The sequence below is a fragment of the Theropithecus gelada genome, chromosome 3 (assembly GCF_003255815.1).
Source record: "Theropithecus gelada isolate Dixy chromosome 3, Tgel_1.0, whole genome shotgun sequence".
Classification (NCBI taxonomy): Eukaryota; Metazoa; Chordata; class Mammalia; order Primates; family Cercopithecidae; genus Theropithecus; species Theropithecus gelada.
Window position 1 is genome coordinate 114678241 of NC_037670.1, and position 15598 is coordinate 114693838.

General features: G+C 32.8%; 1 protein-coding gene across 1 annotated transcript in view; it reads right to left on the reverse strand.

The window, feature by feature from the left end:
- Positions 1-374: 374 nt before the first annotated feature.
- Positions 375-15598, reverse strand: part of ZNF804B (zinc finger protein 804B) — a 588638-nt gene continuing 573414 nt past the window's right edge. Inside the window, exons 3-4 of the mRNA XM_025379454.1 lie at positions 11370-11500; positions 375-5512 (exon numbers count right to left, since the gene is read on the reverse strand). Of these exons, the coding sequence (XP_025235239.1) occupies positions 1846-5512; positions 11370-11500 (3798 nt within the window). The 3' untranslated portion in view covers positions 375-1845. The remainder of the gene's footprint in view (positions 5513-11369; positions 11501-15598) is intronic.

A 15598-nucleotide genomic window follows, 5' to 3' on the forward strand; every position in this document is an offset into this window, starting at 1 on the left:
CTTCGTAATTTGCTTTAGGAAATAATTATCCACATTACTTAAAAAAAAAAAAGCCTGCTAGACCATTTGTCATCCATTTTATAAGAAATATTTCATTTGTCTCACTTCTTTTTGGATTTACTCAATGTTCATCAATGGTCTTTTATAATCATTTTTATGGTATTCCATGCAAGTATAGCTCCTTGCTATTTGATGGTTTTTCTTCATTTCTCCATTCATTTTAAATAAATTAGATTTGTCACTGTTATATACCAGTCAGAACACTCTTCTCACAAGTTTCTGGTGATATCTTGGAAACTGCAGTTTTTCTTTCTGTTAAAACTTCAAATTTACTTTATCTCCTTTTATTATTTTTCTTCCCTCCACCCTTTCTTTCTCTTTCTCTCTCACCTGTCTCTCCTGAATCAATGATGTCCTTTCCTACTGTTTACCAGGTATTTAGTATTTAACCTTTCTACTTCATTTTCCTTACCTGTAATGAGGAATGATAATACTGATTTCAAAATACAGTTGTGAAAATTAAAGAAGATAATGCAAACAAGTGGTTAGGGTACCTCTACCTGAATCACAACAGGCCTTAAGTAAATATAGCTATCTTCCTTTTGAAGCCAAGGCTGAAGAAGTAGAGGAGTTTGCATCTTTGTATAGACAGCATTAGATAAATGATTACCTCCATTTCTGTTAAGTTTGATTTTCTCTGAAACTCATGCTTAAGAACATAAAATAATAAACCTAACTGTAGGATTATGCACCAATATAGATGTATGAAATACAAATTTTGGGGGCCGAAAACCATTTTGAATGAATGTTTGAAATTATTTGCAAAATTACATGGATGGTGATTTTATTCCTCATCATTCATGTTTCATAAATATCTAGTACAAGTGAATAAAACACACCAGATATTTAATAAGATATCCTCAATAAACATGTAAAAACACTGACATTTTCAAACCTTTACCTCTATCCTTACACATGTATTGGCTGAACATAGTAAAATTTTTGAGTAGAAGAATAATAAACATTTTAGTTCCTGTAATATTTGACAGATTGACCAATATATTTAAAAGATTATTCTGAGCACAATTTATTTTTGAGTTTGCATCATCAAACACTAATGATAGCTTGTATATGTTTTTTATACAAAAGTTAAACATTCTTAGTTTTAGATTTTGCTGATTCTTACACTTACAAAATTACCTTGACATAGATTTGTGTGAAATGAAGATAGTTTATTTTTCACAGAAACTCAAAAGTATAATCTATAAAGATTGTTTTTCATTAAAGCGTAATTTTCAACCTAAATTAATCAGAAAATGTCTTGTTCTTATTTCCTATGAAAATACAGTAACAGACTACATTAATTTAAAACTTAGTCAATAGTTAACGATAGAAATTACGTTAAATAATTACTTGATTTCACTGACCTTTTATTATCTAACAAATAAGCCAAATCAACACTCATTCATTCGCGCAACAAATACTTAGAACACAGGGCACCACATTTCATCTGATTTTTCTTTTTAATTTTAATGCTCTGCTTGAATGTTTTCTGTTGCATTTTATAACATGTGAGAACCCATCCAAAACAAATCTTTAACCCTTTCCCTCTTCCCTCTACATTTTCATAAAATTATTTAAATTGCCTATTATTTTGGCAAGCTAAAAAATTATTAAAATGCTCTTTGTTTTAATATTAGCAATTCAGTTCATATTTATATATTGGTCACATTTTGAATTGGCAGCAATATTTTAAATCTTACAATAGATAGACTTCTTTAAATATATTATTGTATAGGTAGTGACAACTAAAAAAATTATCCACAAGAGGGGCTTTAACACTTATTAGTTCAAGTGTGTGGACACATTTAAGGCCTCTTTCACTTCATTTAACTGTTGCATCTGGCTAGAGCAAGAATGATGGCAAAAATCTTGACCTTGGAATACTGGTTGGATTAAAGGATTCAAGTGGATGATAGAAGTTGTGGCTGGATTTAAGTGAGGGCCAAACAATGTAGGAATAAATGCTGTAGGGGGCAGGGGCTGAAGTGTTATGTGAGATGGGTGGAAGGGGGTAGCAGCTACTAAATGCAGGGGATGACCTGCTAAGAAAGTGGGGTGTGCAGGTATAATGGTTGGAGTCAGAGTCGAAAATGAAATAGGAGTGAAATGTGCCTGTGAAAGAGGATGTAGATGAGCAATAGGGAGGTGACTGTTATGAGAACTTAAGGAAGCAGAAACAGCAAAATGCTGCAGGAACGTGTGGTGGATGGTAGTGATAGAAGTGTGCTGGTGAACTGGAACTGTCTGTACGGTTGAAGCCGGAGAGAAGGCAGTAGGCCCTGCAGCAGGCAAAACTCGAAGATGCTTTGACAGGAGTTGCTTCTGCATATGCTGCTGGGCTTGTAGCTGTAGGATCTTATATTTATCTATTTCGTCAGGAGAAAATGTTATGGGTTGTTGAATTAAAGGGGGAGAGAGAGATTTATGACACACGTCTAATTCGTCTTTGACTTTGTCAGGCTTCTGCATAGTTCTGTCATAGTAAGAGTTTATATTTCCCTCTACATGATTTATATGCATGCTTGCATCCTGTAAGTCTAGATTTATTTGGTCTTCTTTGGTCTCTGTTGAATCAGTAACACCAGTATATCTATTAGATGGAAAAGCACCAGGGAATTCATTTGGTACTGGGTCACAGCATTGAATAAAAGGTTGGATTTCACTAATTAAAGGTTTTGATTGTTCTTTTGTTGTTGGATTCATTTTTATGTTTAGTGACTGAGACTCTGTTACTAGGTGAATTATACCTTTAGAAAGATGGTTATCACAATCAGTGTCTGCTAAAATTGTAAAATTATTTGTCTGTGAGCTTTTGCTTTTGTCTTTCTCCGTAGTCCTTGGAATTGCACTGTCTTGATCATTTCTGCTCTCACTTGCATACTGTATTTTTTCAGACAAAGGCAATGCTTGTCTGTTACAGCCTGATGGTACAAGTTGAATTGTGCATGGGACTTGCGAAGGAGCCTCTAATTCATTTTTACAACTGTTTGAAGAGACCTCAACATTACTTGATTGTTCTTGACATTTCTTGGCTTGTACTCTTTCTAAAAGGCTTTTTGCCGTCAGAGGGCTCCTCTCTCCTTCTGTAATGTTCGATTCTATAGTTTCTGAAGGGCCACTGGAACAGTTCTTTAGAAGGCAGCTGATGTTCCCGGAGTTATACTTCATGGGCCTGACTTTTCCCAGATCACAAATGTGAGGGCTGCCCAAAGACTCTTGATTTCTCTTGCCTTTATTCAAGTAATAAATTTTCTCCCTTGAGTAAGAGTCCAATCTATCATGCTGAGTTCCCTGGCAATTAGGTGGTTTTTTACTGCTTCCAGTACAGGAAATCTGTGAGTTAGAATCACAACAGATGATTCTCGTAGATTTTAGCCCTGAAAATTGTTGTTGATTTTTGCCCAGTTTTTGTCTTTCTCTACAGTGACAATATCTACGTTTTGAGTATTTTTCATTTTTAAATGATTCCCACAATTTGCAGTTCCTCTCTTTCTGTGGTTCAGACTGCATTTGACTGCTCTTTGCTATTTCATCAGACAAGTAGAGGCAGTTGTGCTTCAGACATTTCCGTTTGTGCCTTTCAACTGAGTGGTGTTCTCTTTTATAGAAGCAGAGAAAATTACCTCTGCTATTACCATTGAATCTATGACTTGAACAAGTACTTCTCAAGCTAGACATGCTGCTAGGGGATGTGTCCGAAGAGCAAGAATATCTACTCAAAGATGACTTTGGAGAGCATCTCTTGTATCTTCGGTCTCCACATCCAGAAACCTTGTTGGTCATGCTGATGTGGTTACTCTTTAAAATTACACTGAAGTCTTTCCCATGGTCACTGTTACCCCCTACTGTATAACAACTGGACTTGCAGTTGAATTGTCTTTCATCTTCAAATTCCAAATGAGGATTGCAGGGAATCAATTTATTCTTTTTAGTCCTAGAGATGTAGGAAGGACAAGATAGGTCCTCATCTGTATCATTTAGAACTACCTTTCTGCTGCCTTGCCAATGGGCCCTTGAAGCTTCCTTAAGTTCGTTCTCACTATTATTCTTTCCAGCATAATCCTTTAGAGGTGTATTGAGGTAAAGAGGCACTTCAGGATTTTTCATTTCCAAATCATTTGCACTAAAAGCATATTCACTCTTATTTGGCTCAGAATCACTGTAGTCCAAATTATATTTCCTCTGGAATTTTTCCCAATCCGGATTAGCTATCATCATCTTTGGTTTCAGATATTGATTATCTTCTTGGATCAATTTTTGTTGGTCTTCGATTACATCTGAGAGTTGGCTCTCTCTTTTAGTCTTCACTTCCAAGGACTTCTTACACAATTCTGTTTTTAAGTCCTCTGGATTGTGGTCTTCCCTTGTGTTCCGAGAAAGCTTAAAATCAAAATATAGTGGGTTGCAGCCATAAGAGATACAGGGTTCTGTTTTTGTAAAGAGCAGAAGTTCCGTAGGCCATTGAAGAGTGGTGTGGCCATCCTTGCTTTGAACGTGGAGAAAAGGTAGTGGTTTAGATGCCACATTATGGGTACATGCTTCTCTTACAAGTCTTTGAACATTTTTGCTAACTCTTTCTGTTTTATCTAAAGATTTTTCTCTGTTCTCTATTCTGGAATTTGGATTCAGATGCACTGTACTCTTTTGTTCACTTGGCTCTGCTGATGAAAACTCATCCAGGCATTCAAATATCCTGGCATCACTATGGTTGTAAATGTTTGGTGGGCTGAAGGAAGCATTTGCTTGGCATGGGTGATTCACACAGTTTTCTAAAGTGTTCTTCAATGTATTTCTAGTTTCTTTTTCTCTGCTGGAAGGAGTAAAATCTACATCTGAAAGATGAATGTTAGATTTAGAGAATGAAGCATGAATGCCAATTGAATCTTCTAGTGTCTCATCAATAGAGTTGTTATTGTCTTGCAAAATTTTAGAGTTTATGGAGATGGTATTGTGTAAAACACTTTCCAGATGGCTTGGTGAGATGTTTACCTCTTTTTCCTTGGTAAGGTGTGTATCTTTATTTGCAAACCTGCAGCACTTGCATTTATCTGCAATTTGTTTTGTTTTATAAATGGGTGACTTGTTACAATCGTGAGTTTCTTCTGTGTTCTCACTGAAAACTGATGCTGAAGATTCTAATTTTAGGTGCACTTTTTTGGAAAAAGAAAATGATACTCCTGTTCTGTGATTTGCATTGCTGAGATCTGAAGATGTTTGAGGTACCCGATTTCCAAACAAACAACGCCTGTCTGATTGTAATTGGTGTCGATTTGGCACGGTGGACCGCTGTTTATCGGAAATGATTCTGGGGAGATTTTTTCCTTTAAGGAGAAGAGCACTCTTCATGCATGATACCTTTCTGCCATTCTTAACGGGGAAAATTCCTTGCTGGAGTTGCTTTTCTATGGCTACCTTGGGGGCTTTGTATGCTGGTCCATTTCCAGAAACACTGTAAATACAATAAATATTTAAATGATTAAGATACTAGCTTTGGAATCGTATCTACATATGAACATTTCATAGTGTTTCTAAGATGAGTTATTTTACAATTTATGAGCTACATCTTCTAAAATACAACCTTTTGTTGTGCTTATATAGCTTAGCATAAATTTTACAGTGGCTATTTCTAAAATGAATTGTTTACATGTAGTATTTTGCAATTACCAAAAAGCAATAGCAAGTGGATATCTTATGCTAGTGCTTCTAAAGCATTTACATCACAATATATGTCCTACAGAATCTATCAATCTTAGGAATACAGATTTAACATTATTTCACTAATAGTTTTCCGATCAGTGCATTCACATTAAATAAGAAATTAAATAGAATTAAAAGTCACTTTAAAAATATAAAAATATTTTTTAAATTTGCTTTTATGTATTAGTTCTAACATTTTATAATGTTTAGTTCCTCGGTTTTAAAATTCCCTCATATTCACTTACCTTTGAAACACAGTGATAAGTTCTTTCTTTATGACTTGTCAGTAATTTGACTAATTATAATAAATGCATAATAAAATAAGAGATATGTACAATCTATCTAAATGTCTTCAATGATTTTGAAATCTTTTCCTTTGCTTCTTACTCACCAAAATATTTTTTTTCTACAATTTCTGTATTATATGTTTTATGTTTTGAAGGTCTTAAAAGGTTATTTGTTCTACTGAGCTTCATTAGCAATTCATACAGAAGACTGAAAATACCAACATATATAAGAGATAAAATTCTTTAGATTAAAATTATATGCTCTTTAACAGTCTATCTATATAACCTCTACTATAAAAAGGCTTCACTGGAAAGAAGACAATACAAATCACATCATTTTTCTTATTGTTTGCTTTGAACTGGCATTATTTTCCTTTTTCTTGTTCCATATGCTTGGATGTGTTTGTTTGCTTATTTCTAATTTTGATTTTTATTTTACTTTCCTCTAGTCATTTGTTGCTTGAATATGAAATTCTAAGCCAACTGATATCTCTTCCATATGTTGCTCAAATTCTAATGTAGAGTAGTGCTTTCTGAGTCCTTGTCTAACAAATTCCTGTTGGTTTCTTTTACCCATTCTTTGGCAAATCAGCATAGAATTCAAGAGTCACAAAGTACAAATTTCATGTACTTTGCTTCATTGTCTCTAGATGTATAATATTACAGACATACTGAATTAACCTCCCTTTATTTATCTTTGAGATGAATCTGCTTGTGTGCCTGTATGCTTTTCCCTTTGTATAAAGTGTAAAAATATAAACACATATAATTTATTAGATTTGTTACATAAAGAGTATATATATTAATATGTATATATATGTATGTATAACATTTTAACAGAACATAGTTACAGGTTGATTAATTTGGGTGAATTTTTACTAGTAGTTCTTGGGCACTTTGAATTTAACTTTCTTCAGTTCAGATACATTTTTTTTTTCCTCGATTTATCTGATTATTGCTTCCTTTGGAATTTATGTTTTAAAATCATTGGTTCTCCTGAATATATCCTTTAGGTATTGATATTTATCTCAGTACTTTACTCTGTCTTCAGTCTTTTTCTATAGTTCAGGCAGAATTTCTTTGATTTAATTTCTATTTTACTGACTCAATTTTTTTACAATATTCAATCTGTTTATAAATTATGACCGTATGGATTTTAACTTGCAAACAATAATTTTAGCTACTATTTAGTTTTTAATGATTTTAGAATGTCATGTCATTTAATGATTTTAATCATGTCATTTAATGATTTTTCATGAAAGTCATTTTAGAATGTCTCCTCTTCATGAATGGTTGTAATTTTAGAATTACAGAGTTCCTTTAAATCTTGTAAAAAACTAAATTTAGAAGTTTTTAAAAGCTGTATTCTCTTCCTTACAGTAACTCTTTCATAATGGAAATTTCTTATTCATCACATTAATCTCCTTTTTTTGAGTCATCTTTTTATGTTCATTAGGCATATTTAATAAAATGAATAGTGAGGAGCATTCTAAGATGGCATATAAGTTACTGAATGTTTCTTTCAAGCACAAAAGGAAATAAGGAGTGTAGAGACTTTATTACAACATTATTGGTCTTTGAATATGCCTCCAGCCTGCAGATAGAAGGAAGTGATACAGAAACAACTGCAGCATTCAACTTTGCCTTGGTACCAAAGAGATTATTTCCCATATTTGTAGCCATCATTTGGATTAAGTAGGAACTATACTTCTGGATTAAGTTAGCCTTCTCCAGAAGCTTCAATCAATCTGACATTATCACCTGTATGAAACTCATACAGGTTGAAATTATTCCACAAGTCTAGTGTATGGATACTATTGTTCTTCCTTTCCCAATTCCATTATTATGCAGTGATTTTAGTATTTATTATATCATGTTATATATATTATATATATCCTTTTCTTAATAATAATTTTGCTGATCATCCTGACACTATTTTATTCATTTTCTTGCTTTACGCTAATCTAAATGTTCTTTTCTGTACTGCTATTTTATTTTACCATTTAGCTCTCTAATGTGCAAGCTTCTTCCTTTTACATTCCTTTAAATATTTTAAAATTTCTTTGCTCTTATTGTTTTTGTAATATACTGTTCTCTAGCTTCTTGTCCTTCATTCTAGTTCTCATTTTGCAATTTAAATTGCATTTATAATTATAGATTTTTCACAAGTTTTAACATTTTGTCCTTATTGTTAATCTTTGATACTTCTTACTTTTATTCTTTAAACTTTTTATCTTGTTGCTTTATAAACTTTAATTTGCTTTTTCTTAAATCAAAGTTATTCTTATTATTTTGGAAAACCCTGTTTTTATCTTTGTGGGGTTTTAAATTCTACTATTTTAATACAAGTCTATGTATTATAACATTATTATAGCTTTAACTTTTTCTAGGTTTATTCAGATATAACTAGAAAATAAAAATTATATATATTCAAGGTACACAATGTGATCATTTGATGTATGCATACAAATTAATTTATACATCTATCATACACGTAGTTACATTTTGTGTGAGATAAGGACACCAGATTCACTCTCTTGGCAAATTTCAAGTAAACAATATAATATTATTAGTGAAGGTAATCATGCTCTACATTAGATCCTCAAAACTTTTCATCTTACATCTGAAAGTTTATAAACTTTGAACAATACCTTCAAATTTCTCCCACCAGCCAGCCCCTGGAAACCACATTTGCATTCTCAATGAAGCTTCAATTTTTATAGTTTTCTCCACATTTAATGTTTCCCTCACTTCTTTGGAACTTTCTTTAGTTTTTAAAATATTTTCTTACTTATATTAAAATAATGGTTAATAAAATGTCTGTGGAGTTTGGCTTTTAATTCTTATTGATTGATTATCCATTCAAAATGTTCTCCAAAAATTCTAATACTCTGCAGCTTAACGAATGCAAAATTTTATTCTCGCCTGTTCAAAAAGCATCCTTTCCAAACAGAAAGACATATCAAAACAACATGATTTTTTAAAATGGTGTCATTTTTTAATGTTCCATTTTCCAGCTCTTATATGAAAAACTTCATAAATATAAGAGCTAGATAATGTGGAACATTAAGAAATGACACCATTTAAAGAATTCACAGTCTCAGAATCAATGGCCCTAAAATTTTTAAATTTTGGAAAAATTTTAATATTAAGATGTACTTAAACTTATATATATAAGAAGTTCACATACAGAGAGTGACTATCCCCTCATCCCCATATAACTGATATTGCTGAGGAAACAGGTTGGCTGGAACTAGTTAAGAGACGGTCAAATTTGACGACCCTTTATAAGATCTATTACTATTCTTTTGGCCATCATTTTACGCACTACCAGTAAATTCACCTCTCTTCTCCCAAAGGGTCACGGAAGAATTTTGTTACCTGGATCATACTATTCAGAAGCCCTTATTATGAGGAAAAAGGACAAAGAAAGATTGTCTGGGAGAAGAGTAATGCCAATGATTTTTTCTTTTTCTTTTATTTTTAACTTTCACTTGTCAATTCACCTACCAAAATAAAGTATTTGTTAAGTGACTTTCCTTCAACCATGAGGCTATTTAAGCAGAGAGAGCAATTGGCTAGGTGGCAGGTGATGGGTAGTAGAAGATAAAAAAATATTTTCCTAGTTTCATCCTCTATATCTAGAAAGCTGAACCCAGAGAGCTTGCCTATTTTATCAAATCACCAAAAGGAGTGGTTAGGTTTGTGATTGTTTAGTGAATAAGGCTTACAGAGGGACAGCTGAAACTTAATAGAGTGGACCTTTTTATTTGGAAGAAACTTAATGGGTAGCTCTGGCAAACTTAGAACTTCTAAACAAACCATCATCATCATCACCATCATTATCATCATCACCATCACCATTACCACTGCCATCAGCAAGCCACCTCTGATTTTTTGTTATTTACGCCAGAGGAAAATATAGAATGGGTAAGTAGAAATGTAGAAGTGTGACAACTTTCATAATAACAAACAACCAAAATTATATTTATTAAGACTATTTAGATTTGCTGTTGTGGCCTTAAGGGACCTATCTAAAGATGTCTATCTATGGTCGAACTTGTACCATTTGTTACGATCTGATTTACTGTGACTCATCATTAATCACTCCAGGAATTGACTCTTTCCCTAGATTGTTTCCTGCTTGCTGCCCTAACAACAATAGAACATTTCCTTCTAAGTCCTATTTTGGCAGGGACTGTCTGAGTTCTGAATGACAATATGTTTGAACAACCTATTGTAAGTCCCTCATTGTGTTGACTGTAGAAAGCTCAGTAGCAAATGTATATGTTGCTTCTAGCGTTGTATAAGACCCCAGACCATGCATTTTTGTATTAACCTTACTTCTGACTACGTGTTGTATCTTTATTTTGTCTTCATACTAAATTTCTCATTTATTTTTAATATGATTTTTATGTATTTTCATAAATTAATTAGATTATTTTAAGAGTTACAAATACATAAATACATGCAAGTTGAATATTAATTGTATTTTTACTCATAATTGGTCCTACAAAAATAAGTGTTTCCTTAAAATTACCTTTTAAGTCTAATATTTTGTGGTAACTAATTGAGCTACTCACTCCTGTTTATTACATATTATTTCCATTTAAGCAACAGGGGTTTAAATTCTGGCACAGAGGCATAAATTTCACAATTCACTAGGTTGCTGTCAAACACATTAATTAGCTACATTAGTGTTTTACATTATGATTCATATGCACACAAATCACAATCTGCAAATTTAATTGCATTCCAGGTAACAATTTTGAAACATCCAGTGGTTCCAAGCTTTTGTAAAACTGCTATTTTTCAGCTACAAAAATGTTGTTATATTATAATTATCAATTTAAATGGCACTGTGTGGTAAACTTAACTGCATTAATTACATCTTGTTTGTCAGCCAGAGAATGATCGTGTTATTTATACTCCACTCAGGTATGTACAGGGAAATGTTCAGAAGACGTATTTTCCACCCCCTAAGATGTATTGTTAATTATGGTTTTTAAAAGTATTATAAAATTTAGAACATATATTAAGAAGTGATATTAATCCATTTATTCAACTGGATAGAATAAATGCTAATGTATTTGAATCATTCTGGGATCATTTCATTATAGGGTACATTAAATTAACAATATTAGGAAAGAAAAATATCAAAGGCCAAAAGTAATTAATTTATGTATGTTTAACTATATTTGCCCTTCAGACATATCTGTTAGTTAGTTATTTGTTTACATTGTTACAGTAGATTTGCCTTTAAAATTTCCCAATAGGTTTTGAAGAGAGTTTTGAACCATTCCAGACACCTTTAATTCTTACCATTCAGATTGCTGCCTTAACTCAGCCAGCTGATGGAGTCGTTTAAGTGCTTTTTCTTGTTTCTTCTCATCTTTCCATGACTTAGAAGCTACATTCCGAGCAAATTCCCTTTGCTTTAATTCTTTCAGTCTCTGTGGAAAAAGAAGAAAAACCAAAAAGGTACTATAAATAAATAATATATTCTTTTCCATCCACAAGGCTCCGTATTATTCTTTATCCTAAGTGCAGAGGTGACTTTCTGGACAGAAAGAGTAAAAGTATCTTCTCCATTGTTGCTATTCTCTGCTCCAAGACACATTTAGCAGATAAATGTAGTTGTCAACCAGGTTATTTTTCCAAGTTTGTCACAGTCACTGCAAAAATGTGCTGCAAAGCTGGGCCCCAGGCCTTGCTGGTATCACTCTGGCTATGCAACTATAATAATCTGTGTGCCTATAAAAACACAAATGGGAAAAAATGCAATATATGAATGAGTATGAAGGGAGGCAGGTTATGAGATGCATGTTCCTCCACCCACCTGCCCCTCACTTGTAAAACTGATTCTATTAAATACACTGGGTGGGATGAGCTTGTTTCAGGAAAGAGCATCTGTTACTGTGAAAGATTTAGTTCAAAGCTCCAAATGTGATTTAGAATTCTATTTTTTTGGATGGAGATATTTATCAAATACATATTTCTATATTGTATCCAGGAAGACAGAAAAAAAAATGAGTCAGGGATTTAAACTCAGAATAGAGGCATGGCCCTGCTTGACTTAAATTCACCCACCACTTATTTTAATTAATATTTTCTCTAAAACAATTGACTTACATGCAAGTAAGACCTCTTCTTTAGAATCCGCCACTAAGCACAGCTAATGATATTGAATGAACTGAGAAACAGCCAAAATCAAATGAACCTCTTGAAGTTTAGGGCTTAATCCTGAATTGGAAGTGTATTTAAAGATTATCCTCTTAACTCATAAAAAGTGATTTTAAACAGTCTAAAATATGTATCTGTTGAAATTATTTTCATTTCCCATATTAAGTATAAGAAATGTTTCCCAAGTATGGAGAAAACTACATAGTTATCATGTGAGGTAATAATACTGTAGCTGACTGTTACTCAGAGCAAATGCCAAAACCTTTCATTAGCTTCATTCTTTAAAGGAAACATGCTCATGGTAGACAGTGGTCAGATAACTACATCTAAGCTAAGGATTTGAAGAAGACAGATCAGTCTTTCAAAGAGAGAATATTCTGAGCACAAAGAACAAGAACCTCACAGAATTAGAAATAGCTACAGGGAGAATAGTGGACTCAACCTGAATTCAATTTTTGACAAATACTTCAAATCCTTCTAAAAATAGAAAATTTCAAGAAATATAATTATGCTCTATATGTTATCAGAAAAAAAAAGATCAATAGTTCTCTGGAAATTATAAAGAACAGATGATCTGAGCATTGAAGAATGGATACCATTGGTCAGAAGACAGGAAGAAAGGTTTATGAAATCCTTATTGCTACGTACCCTGCTACTCAATTCCTCAGACCCTATGTACTTGGAAGCCTAGTTCTTAGAGTGAGGCCTTGTCTTACAAGCAAAGACCTTTTGGAAATTGTCCTACATGATTTAAGAACACACATAAACTATAGTTCAACTGTGTCAGAGAGAGAAAATTGCTATTGGAAAAGAAAAAAGAGAGGGTTTTTTAATACTCTGTTAGTACTGAATATAAATACTCCATATTATATTTATTTAATATTAGGTATTACCAGCACATAAAACTTGTATAATGCAGAGGAGGAAATTGATTCATTTACTCACAGCAATTGACACTTGACTCATTTTTGGAATCATGTTTGAAAATTTGGGGTACCTCTGTTTCTGTTATTAGCCTTCTAGATTCCAGAACTATACTTTTATTTTTGAGTTATAGAAATGATTGAGAATTCTGTACTGTTTATCTAACAACAAATATTGTTAATTGCTACTATGTTAATCCTTATTCTTACTATGAAATGTAAAAATATACAAATCAACAAATCAATTTTTTTCCCTTCAAGGAAGACAGACAAGTGGTTACACTTCTATAAGATAGAGTAGAGTTTCTTAATAAGGGTGCGTACAATGTGCTTTGGAAATATACAGGAATAGTAAAAGATTAATTGTGTTTAGGAAGTTTGCAAAGTTAAAATGTTTTTAAGGAGCACAGAAAACTGGAAGAAGAGATTTTGTTTAAAGACATCTAGCCACAAATTTGGTTTAGTCAGTTCTGAGTGCTCAAGTTTAAGCAGAGAAAAAACCCCAGATATCTGCCTTAAGTTTTCAGTGTACTGAACAATGCATCTGTGTGAGGAAACTGTTCCAGTTTAGGGGAAAAAAAGTCATCTGAAAGAATGTAAGAACAACAGTGTCTAGCATTCATATAAGGCCAGGAATAGTGGTTGTTTTCACTAACAAAACTGGAAAAAATAATAGGATATTGAATAGATAATTCAGAAAAGTCATGCTTCAGTAGAGAATAATTAGTCATAGATTGAGTACTACTTTGGAGTTGCTTAAAAAAATCATAAAAGCAAGAAATAAAAGTATAAAACTGACTCCAAGTAACTTAACTGAATCATAGTACTAAACACTAGGATATGTATTGCAATACAAAAAAAATGAGAAAAATGAATATCTTGTATCCAATCAAATATTATCAGGATGTAACAGCAGTTGAAACTGGTCTGTAAATTAAAGAAAAATATACTATAAACTCTACAGCAGCCATTAAAATGATAAAGTGTTCTAGCTAGGAGGACAACAAAGGAGATAAAAGAACATCATTAAATGTACTCAGTGCAAGAAAATGCAAAAAAAAAAAAAAAAAAAAAGTAAGGTATACTGGACAATTATAAAATAAATAGCAAGGTAATAAATCAAATCTAAACATAATAATAATATTAAATGTAAATGGTCTAAACACCAAAATTAAAAGAGAGTATTCTTTGGATAAAAATGTGAGTTCATCTCTGTTGACCACACAAACAAGCTTTTTTAAAAATGAGGACAAAAGAGTTAAAAGAAAAGAATGTAAGAACATATATTATGTCAACACGAGTCAAAAGAAAGCTAGGAGGGCCATATCACTGTAAAACAGATTAGATCTCAGAGCAAAGATATTTTACCAGGAATAAGGAAGGTTTCTTCATAATGATAACGGAGCATTAAAATACACAAAGCAAAAATGGATACCTACCGCATGGAGGAAATAAACGGACAATTATTAAAGAATGTTTCAATGTCTTGCTATTAAACATCAACAAAATACTAATTTCAAATCCAATACTTATGGAAAATGTTACACCAAAGTGATTGTATCTCTTATAAAAGACCCTTCCAAAAGTGTATTTGTCTGATGAAAAGAGGACTATCAATCACTGGACAGATGGGGAGGATTTCTAAGAATCCAGAGGCCAAAATTTGCCAGCCTCATGTTTTGGCTTAGCCCAAATTTCTATTTTCCTCCCCTTGTTCTGACAAGAACTCATTTATTTCAGCCATGGCACATACAATGATTGTCAGTAACTTTCCTCCATTTAAAGAGAACATAATCCATTTGGGAAGAAAAATGTTCTTTGAGGGTGTGTAATTAATCAGCTCTTATAGAGAAGAGACAGCACATGGCATACATATTTCAGAAAAAAAAATGCTACTTTACACGTTTACAAATAATAATGGGAAAACAAATACGGTATTGTGCAAAGTAGGTGGTAAAGAGTGAATCCGCTTTATTACCGTATAGTCTACATAATAAAGAGGTAGCATAGGTAAGATTACAAGAATACCTTGCATTCTTATCCTTTATTTTTATTTTTTATTTATTTTTTTTTTAATTTATTTATTATTATTATACTGTAAGTTGTAGGGTACATGTGCATAACGTGCAGGTTTGTTACATATGTATACTTGTGCCTTGTTGGTGTGCTGCACCCATCAACTCGTCATTTACATCAGGTATAACTCCCAATGCAATCCCTCCCCCCGCCCCCCTCCCCATATAGGCCCCGGTGTGTGATGTTCCCCTTCCCGAGTCCAAGTGATCTCATTGTTCAGTTCCCACCTATGAGTGAGAACATGCGGTGTTTGGTTTTCTGTTCTTGTGATAGTTTGCTAAGAATGATGGATTCCAGCTGCATCCATGTCCCTACAAAGGACACAAACTCATCCTTTTTTATGGCTGCATAGTATTCCATGGTGTATAT